The 11,671-nt window shown below is 35.9% G+C and overlaps 1 protein-coding gene across 3 annotated transcripts in view; it reads left to right on the top strand.

Moving 5' to 3' along the window:
• The window catches only part of WDR44 (WD repeat domain 44), a gene marked incomplete at both ends in the record, with an annotated part of 68,173 nt that extends 58,457 nt beyond the window's left edge, over positions 1 to 9,716 (top strand). Inside the window, 7 exons of one of the 3 annotated variants that reach the window (XM_084258398.1) lie at positions 944 to 1,066; positions 4,549 to 4,740; positions 4,919 to 5,020; positions 5,216 to 5,331; positions 6,169 to 6,296; positions 7,034 to 7,168; positions 9,622 to 9,716. In XM_084258398.1, coding sequence (XP_084114524.1) covers positions 944 to 1,066; positions 4,549 to 4,740; positions 4,919 to 5,020; positions 5,216 to 5,331; positions 6,169 to 6,296; positions 7,034 to 7,168; positions 9,622 to 9,716 — 891 coding nt within the window. The remainder of the gene's footprint in view (positions 1 to 943; positions 1,067 to 4,548; positions 4,741 to 4,918; positions 5,021 to 5,215; positions 5,332 to 6,168; positions 6,297 to 7,033; positions 7,169 to 9,621) is intronic. The other 2 variants (XM_084258399.1, XM_084258400.1) reach the window with 2 other exon arrangements.
• Positions 9,717 to 11,671: the final 1,955 nt, after the last annotated feature.

The raw sequence follows: 11,671 nt of genomic DNA on the forward strand, positions 1-11,671 counted from the left end.
CCTAGAGCCAGACTACCTGGTTTGAATCCCAGCTCTGACACTGATGGGCTGTGTAGTCTTAGGCAGATCATTTAACTTCTCTGTGCATTAGTGTTCTCATTTGTAAAAGGAGGTAATAATGTACCTACCTCATAGGGTTGCTGTATGGCACGAGGCCTAATGCTTAGCACATTGGGAGCACTCGATAAATGTCATCATTACTTTGATTTGTTTAGCAACTTTAGGCATACCAAAAGAATATTAGAGTCTCATTTGGATTTCCTCATTCAGTATAAATCATAGTTTTCCCTTAAATGGATTATGTTTAGAAATTAAAGAGCTCCTGTCAGCTAGAAGCAGGAGCTTTTGACAGATAGATGTTTGGTTCCTAGGTGATGGGCCAACTCGCCTTGAAAATTCTATTTATTCTGAGAGATTTGACAATTTCTGTTCTCCAGTTTTCTTGCCTTGGGTATGTGACAAGTATATAATAACTTTTCATTTCCATGCTGCATTGTTGGGTATGCTCTTTGAAGGCATTTTAAGTGACAGTTAGGGAATCTATGTGAGTTAAAATTCACCAGTGTTGTCAATGTGAAAATAACTCAAGTGACAATGAAATGAATAGATCCTTGTATTCATAGTCAAATTCCCGATATATGCAGGCTGTAATTGTTGGTGCTTGGCAGATTTCTTTTGACATAGATCACAAGACTCATACCAATTTCAGAATTGGTAATATGAAAAAGTCTTATTGTTTTAAGAAATATTGTGTTGTGTTTAACTGTTTGGGGGGAAAATGGGATCTTCCAAGTGAATCGGATAATCTCTCGTTCTTTCTGAGGCCACATATAACAATAATAATAGCAAAACTAATGGGTACATAAAACCACAAGCTCTCTTTTATTATATAAGTGATTTTTTCCTTATGGTGATAAAATAATCATTGTCAATTTCTATATAGAATTATTTTCTGCTTTCTTCTTCGATGGATAAAACAGTCAGATTGTGGCACATTTCCAGAAGAGAATGCCTTTGCTGTTTTCAACATATAGATTTTGTTACTGCCATAGCTTTCCATCCAAGAGTAAGTAATTTTCTATACATTGTTATACTTATAAGGAAGGTGAGGGAACCTGATTTCTCTAGAGTGCAACTGGACTACAGGAAAACAATTAACAGCCATGTAGTTAGGAGCAACTTAATTTAGTGTTTCATTTTGCTTTAAACATGAAAAGGGAAATATTATATTTAGATTGTACATTTCCATTATTGGAAATACAGGAAATGTTATAGTCTAAATATAATAGTAAAAAGTCATCCCAAATCTTAATGTATTAGACATGCAGGGTATAAATAAAGAAACAAAGTATCCCATTAAAGATGAAAGATATTGAAGATGGAGAAAGAAGAGAAGGTAGCAGCTAGAATGTAAGGGAAGTATGTAGGTAGGGATAGTTGTGGGAAGGTTAGAAAGGGAAGGGAAAAAGAAGAAAAGTTTGAAAGAAGCAAAGCCCAAAATGCATTATAAGATATACTGAATTCTTAATGTCTAGAAACATTGTTGATTTTTAAAAATATTTATTTTGTATAGAAAAACTGGGGTGTAGACCAGAGGTATACGGGGAGGGGAGGTGAAAAGTTCACCAGAGTGGGGAGCAGAACAGGTGGATCTTCTGAAATACACTGCTAAGGGGAACAGCAGGCAAGACAGGAGAGATCTGCTGCGCCATGTGTGGCTTAGCTCCCTAGCCAGGGATTGAACTCAGTCCGAACTCATGCCCTAGAGGTGATGGCCCTGAGACTTAACCCCTAAGCCATCGGGGAGGCCCAACATTGTCAATCTTACGATTCCTTCTTATTTCCAATATAGAAAATTCTTTTGTAATTTGCCCCTGAAAAGAAAATTATTTCAACCAAAGGAGAAAAATATAGTTATGGAACTGCAGATCTATCTAATAATAAGATAAAGCCACCAAATACTTAAAGCTAAATTAGCTTTAGGTCTTTGCAACTACAAACAAGCAAAATCACATATTGGTGCTACTAACAAACGAGGTTGAAATGAGTGAAGGAGTTGAACTGACCCTGTGTTGAATTTCCCTCCCCTACATCAGTGTATGATTACATTTCTTATCATCTCCTCACTTCTATATATTTAATTCCCATTGTCCTTTTAGTGTGATATTTCAATTATATTCACATTTCTTCCTCTTTTTCCCCAGACTAAGAGAAAATGACATTTTTCCTTCAGTATAATTTCCTTCCCTGGGCAGGCTTATAACATAGCCAGTAATAATTCTAGGCCCTTAGAAGACTTGGTTAAGAACTTTTGAAAACTAAAAATGTTTAATCTGTATTGGTACAGATTACTTTAATCTGTAACCTTACCAGTTTGGACCATGAAAGCCTTCTAAGGCTTCTTTATAAATACCAACTCCCCCTCACCCCATCTGTCTTCCAAAGATGCAGCAAAAAATTTACCCTGTAAACACCTGTGAGCAAACTTCTTCCTTCCACTTCAATTTCAACTATAATGTGTCAGGGTGTAGAGAGATATTAGGTGGTGCTTTATTTCTGCATAGTCAATAATTTTCTTATACTTTTACTAGTTTTTATTTTAGGAACCGAAGACCCTATTTCTAAAATTCTGCAGACCTGGAGGATTTTTGAGGGACTAGGGAAGGATGGAGTAGTGTTGATGTGTTCTTAGGAAATTTGACTCTGCTAAATAATGTTACCTGGAAAAGAAGGTAGCAGGGTTATAAAAGAAATAGCAAAATGGAGATATATGCACACATAGGCACACACATGCATATGTGTGTGTGTAAATAAAATCTGATTTCTAGCCCAAGATGAGCTATTTTTATTTGTTCAGTTCTTCTACTGATAGACATTAAGTAGAGTCTCCCATACCATAACAATAAAAATGCCCATACTTTGTAGCTTGTCCTTGACAGGTTTCAGAGGTAGGTAAGAATAATATTGAGAAGAAAATCTCTCTTTTGGTTTGGCGTCCCTATTATTTTGCCTTTAGTCCTTATGTTATCAAAAATTAGACCAGCTTAGTGGTAGACCTGGTTTGGTTTAAAGCAGTTTCTCAGCCTTAGCACTATTGACATTTTAGGCTGGGTAATTCTTTGTGGCATTGTAGGATGTTAGCAATATTCCTGGCATTTATCTGCTATTGATAAATGCCAGTAGTGCCCCAACCCCTAGTTGTGACAATCAAGAATGTCTCTAGACATTTCTGGATGTCTTCTGTGGAGTCAAATTGCCTCTGCTGAGATCCCCCGGTAAGATTTTGAATAGTGACGTTATTTCCTGCTGATATTATATCAGAGTTATAAAATGATGACTGGTTCTATGGGTTAACTGGCCTTATTCTTTTATGCAGGTATTAGATGTATCCCAGAGGAGAAGGGTATGGGCAAAGTTATCATTGTAGGATAGTGTTTCCCAAAGCATGTTACTCAAAGGTGCCAGTCCTGCTAGATCTTTCTACCTGGAGCCCTTTTCACAAACCACCCCCCACCCCCAAAAAAGTGCATGGTCAAATAAGTTGGAAAACATAGCCTGCTTCATTTTCCTTTTCCAGTTCTATGGGTTAACTGGCCTTATTCTTTTATGCAGGTATTAGATGTATCCCAGAGGAGAAGGGTATGGGCAAAGTTATCATTGTAGGATAGTGTTTCCCAAAGCATGTTACTCAAAGGTGCCAGTCCTGCTAGATCTTTCTACCTGGAGCCCTTTTCACAAACCACCCCCCACCCCCAAAAAAGTGCATGGTCAAATAAGTTGGAAAACATAGCCTGCTTCATTTTCCTTTTGGAAATTCAGAATGCATATTAACTGAGAATGCTGTTTAACTTTCTGTAACCCAGAATTTCTCAAACTTACTTAGTCACAGAACCCATCAACTGCACAATGTAGACTCCAACGCATTACCTACTAACATATATATCTTGGGGAAAGCAGTTTAAGGATATGATTAAGTCATTAGAAACTTCATTTCTCCAAAATGAAAACTGAGGTTTTGAATTGTCATTATTTTTGGTGACTAAAATAATGCTTGCTTGAAGAATATGTTAATACTTTTAAAATGAGATCTATGTATTTTATTTTATTTTTTTAAAGATATAGTCTTTTTTTTTTTTTCAAATAAAGATTTATTTATTTATTTATTTATTTATTTATTTATTTATTTATTTATTTATTTATGCGAGCACTGGGTACAGTCAGAAGCGCGGGAGGGTGAGAGAATTCACCAGAGCTAGAGCGGAGAGCAGAGCAGGCAGAAGGACCGAAGTACACTGCTGAGGGGAGCAGCGGGCAGCAGGAGAGGTCTGCATGCCATGCGGGACCCTCCTCTGGTGGCCGGGGAGCAGCCGGGGATCGAACCGGTGCCGCAGAGGCTTCGGGCAGCCTCGCAACCCAGCGCTCAACTGCTGTGCCACCGGGGAGGCCCAAGATCTATATATTTTAAACATTATTTCTAACAGACTTAATTTTCTAATGAATTTTCCTTGATGTGGTTAAATGAAAGCTTTGTGTTTTGCCACATTTTAGGATGACAGGTATTTTCTAAGTGGGTCATTGGATGGAAAACTCCGCCTTTGGAACATACCTGACAAAAAGGTGGCTTTGTGGAATGAAGTAGATGGTCAAACAAAGTTGATCACAGCTGCAAATTTCTGTCAGAATGGCAAATATGCAGTGATTGGGACCTATGATGGCAGATGTATATTCTATGATACAGAGGTAAATGATTACTGTGTGTAAGTTGCGTGATTGAATTCTAAGTTGGTGTATCCCATCTGGGCTTTAACTGCCTTCTCTGGAAATTCGGGCCAATAATACTATGTCTGTCTGCAGATTGCATCAGATGATCTTTGAGTTTCCATCTAATTCTGGTATCTGTTTCGTAATTTCTTTTTAGCATTTGAAATACCACACACAAATACACGTCCGATCTACCAGAGGGCGCAACAAGGTTGGAAGAAAAATTACTGGCATTGAGCCTTTACCTGGAGAAAATAAGGTACTAAGAATTCAAAACCATCTCTTTCCACTCCATATACAGATGCCTGAAAGTTTTTTATTACTATCCTGCCTATTTCCTTTCCTATAGAATACTGCTTTTTCAAGTTCTGTATGTGTATAACAACTTGTTTGGATATACTTTATCTTAGCATAAAAGATGGTATTTTTGACTTCTCTTTTAATTTAATTTCAGATACTGGTAACTTCAAATGACTCCAGAATCAGACTATATGATCTCAGAGACCTGTCACTGTCCATGAAATATAAGGGTTATGTCAACAGCAGCAGCCAGATCAAAGCAAGTTTCAGGTAAATTGGCAATGAGAAATTCCCAGAGAGATCAGAGCATTTCTCCCCTACTCCTGTTTTTCCATTGGTCTATACCTTGTTTATATGGTGTTTTCAGTTTCCTTGCACTTTTACAACTGGTATCTCATGTTATCATCATGCAATATTTACCTTTTCCCCTATATTATATTATTATAGGTAGAGTTAGAACTGCCCCTATTCTGTAAATGAGGAAACCAAAGCCCAGAAAACTAAGTAATTTGCTGAAATCAGACTGGTAGTTGCAGAGTCACGATTAGAAGACTCTTGGCTCCAGAATTTAGCTTTTGTACTCTGATTTAAGCTTTTAAAGAGATTTTCATCCCACCCACCCCACCCATGGTCTTGATCCTTTTAGGTATAGAAGCTAATAAAGCATTTTGACACCCTAAAGTACAGTATCATTGTATTTACACCTTTACATGTCATTATTATTTGAACTCAACTTGGGGTCCAGAAACTCTCCTAAAATACCTGCTGCTGCTTCCTTAAAACCCTCTTTCTTTCAGCCCTTTTCTTATCAGTTCTCCTTTCTTCTTGAATAATACCAATAATTGCCCAGTAATTTAATTGATAAAGTACCCCATTTCTTTCATCTCTTAAGTAGGTGGGCCTCCTACTGTGGGTTAAGCAGTTGCACAGTTACCTAGCCCCCAAATGAAACCTACTTGCTTCAAACCTCTGGAGTAAGACTAGGAGTCTATATTTCAACAAGTTCCCACAAGTGTTTGATGAGGTATTTTATAATAGGAAGCTCAGATAGATGGACACCTAAAATTCCTAAAAGTATGATTTTTTTCCTTTCTTTTCCAAATTTAGTCATGATTTTAGTTACCTCGTTAGCGGCTCAGAAGATAAATATGTTTATATATGGAGTACTTACCATGACCTAAGCAAATTTACTTCAGTCAGGAGAGATCGTAATGATTTTTGGGAAGGTATTAAAGGTGAGTAAATGCCTACTTTGTGAATCTTATATGTGAATAGATTTAAAATTGGAAATGTACAAGTAGTAAATTTGTACAGGCATTATTTCAGAGCAACAGTGTGGCAATTCTGCATTTGCTTTGTATTTGGCACTCTTTGTTTGATTTTTTTCTATACCAAGGAAGAACTTACACTTGTCTAAAATTTGAGAAGTCATGATATCCCAGAACTTTTATGTGGTTTGCTTTTTTTTTTTTTTTGAGGGAAAATACAATATTTTTAAATAGTTCTTAGTTACTTATATGTTAGTATTTAAGATTCAACATGTAAGTTAACACTATTGTATTTTTTGCATAATATACTCTCATCTTGATCTGTATTTTTTCTTTATTGATATAATTTATATATATTTTACATCGTTCATTTTTGAACAATGTTTGCTTTCTCCTCTCAGATGTAGTCCCCATAGAATTCCCACCACCAGTTCACCGATGCACCATCACCATAGTCCCCTGTGCTCTTCCTGCCCTTATTTTAATCTCTCTCCCTTCCTCTCCCCCACAAAATGTCTCCGGTTTATAGTTGCCTGTTAATTTTGTTTTGTTTTTTATTGTTACTATTATTTTCCCTAATCCCTTATTTGGTTCCCCTATATTCCTCCTATTAAGTGAAATCATCCAATATTTTTCTTTTTTTCTTTGTCTTGATCTTTAGAATCAAATGTACTAGTTATCCTGAAGTAATTTTTTTTCCTCAGCACATAATGCAGTTGTCACATCAGCCATCTTTGCTCCAAACCCAAGTTTGATGTTATCTTTGGATATGCAAGCTGAAAAACCAGAAGGGAATGATAAAGGTGAAGATGCTGAAGTTTTAGACACCATACCCTCTGGTAGGTACTCAAATTTTATTTGTTCCTACATTTTTTCTAGTTAGCATTTTGCCGCCTTACTGACTCAGTATTAGGTATTATGGGATTTTATGAGTAGGAGGAGTATTTCTTGTTCACAACATAGTGCTTGTTAGATATCCATTTCCAAACATTTTAGTAACATGTTTCTTGTAAGTTTTACCTCTTTTAAATTCACCTGAGTATTAAAAATAAAAATTTTGAAAGTTCATCTTTTTTTAGACAACCATTCTCAGAGAATTGCAAGCAAGACATAAAAATACGAAATTTCTTCTAGCGGACTGCTTAATTGTTGCACTGCCAGTGCCTAGCACAGTGTTTGCCTGTATATAGTAGATGCTTAGTAAACATTTGCTGAATAAATGAATTAAACCAAGATGAAGCCGTGTTCTATCTGTTTGCACAAGTGTACAGCTATGGAAATAGTTAATTTACAAACCTGTATTTTCTTGCCATTTACATCATGTCCTTTGAGATGGATGTGTTTTCTCACTCTATAGGCTGCACCCAGTCCTTTTAGAGAGCTGTAAACCCTCAATGGATATCAGTGTACAACGGGTGATTTCTAAAAAGTATTTAAATGCTTAAAAGTTTAGATGTATTTTATTTCATTTCTTCTCAAGTAATTCCCCTGTAGTATTATTTGCACTACACTGACTATATTATTTTTTCTGTTGATGAAGACAAATTGTGATAGCAAAGATGAACTTCTTTCAATTACAAGATTTAAAAATAAACTGAGTCGGACTTATTAAATCTTTACCAAATGCCTGTTTAGAAATATTTCTTTTTTTTTCTCAGAATCAAATCCAACTTCTTTATTCTTAAGTCATTTGGGTTTTTTTCCCTCATAGCGACACCTCTTTACACTATATATTTCCCCCCACCATTTCACAGAAAAGTATAGCTTTTAAAACAATTTGAGTAAAAATGAAAATGATTTTTTTAACTTCTCAAAACTGCTTCTCAAAAACTTGTTTGGTTAATTCACTGGGTTCTTTTTAAAGATGCATGACTTTTAATGGATCATATTCAGATTTGTGTTTGCTGTTATTTACCTATCTAGGTATAATATAAGAATAACCCTTTAAACAACTAGGGTTTACGATCATAAAATAGATCTGATTGCTCTCTCTTTATTCCTGATATATTTTCAGTTTAAGTTTCTGTTTCCTTATGTGTAAAATGGGAATACCTGGTTTATAGGTTGTAAGAACTAAAGATAACACGTGTACAGTACCTGTCAAAATGCCTGGCAAGTGCTGGACATTATAATTATACCTCAAAAAGCATTTGTATATACATGATGAATTTCTTCTCTAGCCTTTTTACTAACCTAAAGTCCTTTTGCTGCTACTTCTGTTGCAGAGCACTACTCTGAGATATGCCAAAAGGGTGATAAGGAATGTCCAAAAGTTTAGCAAATCTAAAGTAAAACCTTTTTTCTAACTCATCTTGTGCATGATTTTCCAATTAAAGTTTGGGTTTTTTTTTTCTTCTTTCTTTAAGTACTCCTTAAATCCACAGTTTTTGCCTGTGCATAAGGTAGTTAACACTGAATTTTCTTTATTAAAATGCTTTTACTGTTGGGCCTCCCCGGTGGCGCAGCAGGTTGAGCACACGCTGTGAAGCTGTCCTCAGCCTGCAACACCGGTTTGATTCCCAGCCAGCCAGAGAGATTCCCACATGGCGTGGCAGACCTCTCCTATCGCACCCACTGCTCCCCTCAGCAGTGTATTTCGGTCCTCTGCCTGTTCTGCTCCCCACTCTGTCTCTGGTGCATCTTCTCACCCTCCCGCGCCTCTGGCCTGTACCCCAGCTCTTGTATAAAAGTAAAGAAATATTTTTTTAAAAAGAAATAAATAAAATGCTTTTACTGTTAAAATTAAGAGGTAAGCATTTTTGCCATCCAGTATAGTTACATAGCACATCAATATGGACTGTAAAGGGAAAGGTACTGCCAGCATTCACAAAGCCATCTATGCGCTTCATTTCATGGCAGTTTCAGTATGTCTGCTGTACAGTAAACCTCACTGTCAACCTCATTAGAGACCTCCGTTAGCAACACTCAACCCAGCTGATTCCTGAGACTGAATTAACGTGCTGGTCTCTTGCCAGGAAATGAAACATTAGAAAATTTAGAGGCCTAGGCTGCCTGGTAGTAAATCCAGGCCTCCAAGCCCCAAGGGGCTATAATCACCCCAAGCCAGGAAGAGACCAGCTAAGACAAGGTAAGTGGAAGTGAGCCTCAGGGAGGAAGGGAGAGTTCCAGGGGGATGATAGATGATATTGGAGTGAACTGGAAAAAAATGAGACTGAAAGGGTGGGGAAGATCTTTTGTCCTAAAGGTAGATGATCATGGGCCTGTGCCAATTGTGGTAGCAGGTTTCATACTGCTTTAAAATCAACTGAGAATTTTTTCTTATGCTTTTAAGGTATTTTGAAGACAGATAACACAGAAGTTCTTCTTTCTGCTGACTTCACTGGAGCAATCAAAGTGTTTATTAACAAAAGGAAAAATGTATCTTAATTTGAAATAGCACTTAAAATAAACATATCAGTTAGTTTCTATATGTATCAGAACTGAAAATAATATTATAGTATTTCAGGCTAACATCCTTTTTTTAATTTTTATCAGAAAGTTGTTCAAATATAATATATTTTTTAAGAGGCAGTGTTAATGATCTAGTAAAGCCTAGACTAGAAAAGAATGTGGCTAGAATAACATTGCCAAACATTAGGCTTTATGTTTTGTTATGTTTGTGTTTTTGTTACATAATTGTGAACATGCACATGTTTCTGCATGAAAATATATTAATATATTAATCACATGTGTGTGCCTTTTGGTTACATGCACTAAATCTAACAGAGTTAAATTATTTCAGTGGCTCTTTTGGCCTCTATTTGGGGGAGTGGGAGTCTTGTTTCTAGCTTAAAGAATTTCTTTTGCACAAAATTTCATTTTTAAGAAATGTGGTATCTTTTGACTGCATTATTGTTTTGAAAATGTTATATAAGTTTTCAATAGGTCAACAACCATGTATAAATGGTTTTTATAAATTTCTGAATTTGGGGACAGAATTTTTTTTGTGTGGTATAAATCGTGGATTTAATATTCTTTTCTTTGTATGTATATATATATAATTTTTTTTGCCACACTGGAGCACAATGTTTCTATGTAAAGAATTCTTTTCAATCTTTATTCATGAGCACCGGGCTTTGCTCAGTTAAAAAAAAAAATTAAGCCACATTAAGGAGTGAGTCTTCTTTTTTACAATAATGTAAAAATGAACTGTTTACATTTTTTTAAAGCATTGTAGTTTTAAAAATTCAGCTGTTTTGTTTTGTGTTGTTTGTAAATATTGATAAAATGTACCTATGAAATAACATCTGGGGTAATGGACCCCTGATCATGTTGTTGATGGTTAGCATATGTTTCTGAAAATGAAATATATATTATTAAAAGTTGGTTGCCAACACTTGTTAAACATGTGACTTTATTTTCAAATGACTTTGGTAAACTGAGGAATGTATGAAAAATAAACGCTTATTTTATAATTTTATTTTTAGCAAGCAGAAACCAAATTTTCAACACCTATATCATACATTAGGTACATACATTTAAGGAAGAAATTTTTAAATTCTAGTTCTAGAATTAATGCTGCTAGGAGTTTATATGCTTATATGATCTTTACTGTATTTGTTTTCGGTGTGTAAATGAGAAGTTAAGGAGCCACAGTTGTATCCAGCATGGTCTTATATTGTTCTGGATTTTCTAGCTGATTGCATATTGTTTGCCTTGGTTTTTATCCCAATGCTGCTTTCTTCCTTTTGCCAGAACTGTGCTCTCTCTCCTCCTCCCACCTCCCCATCTCTCTCTGCTTACCCTGACAGATTGAGTGTTATGCTCTTGGCTTTCTAACCAGCTTCTTTAGTCTCAAGATTTGAGTGACAGTGTTTGGTCCACTATTTCTTTTTTGAACTTGATGTCTTCTGCTCTTTGAGGCCGCCTGGCTTTCACTAACTTCTGCCTGAGGACTTGTAGTCAGATGTGGTGCTGGTTGTTTCAACTGCAGATAATCAGGATGTTGCCACGTGAATATTTCCTGGTAGGTTTTATGTGGATTCTTGAACAAAAAGGCAAAAATGGTTGGGATGCAAGCTTAAGAGAATAGTACTGGCACTTTCAAGTTTTTTAAATTTTTCTGTCACTGTATAAATAAACAGCAGTTATACGTCAGAAAGTGAATTGAAAAAGGAACATCATGATGTATACAAGGAGCAATTGAACAATAAAAATTGACTATGGTAAGTGTTGTGATGTTATGGCAAAGAACGCAGACTGGATTTGGTTCCCTCTTTCAGCCAATCCCTGGGCAAGTTGTTTATCCTGTATTAATTTCCATTTCCTTACCTGTAATATAATAATATCTAATTGAAGTTTTAAAGATGCACTGAGAAACTGTGTGTGCATAAAGTGTGGTA

Source organism: Talpa europaea (assembly GCF_964194135.1).
Source record: "Talpa europaea genome assembly, chromosome: X".
NCBI classification, from domain to species: Eukaryota; Metazoa; Chordata; class Mammalia; order Eulipotyphla; family Talpidae; genus Talpa; species Talpa europaea.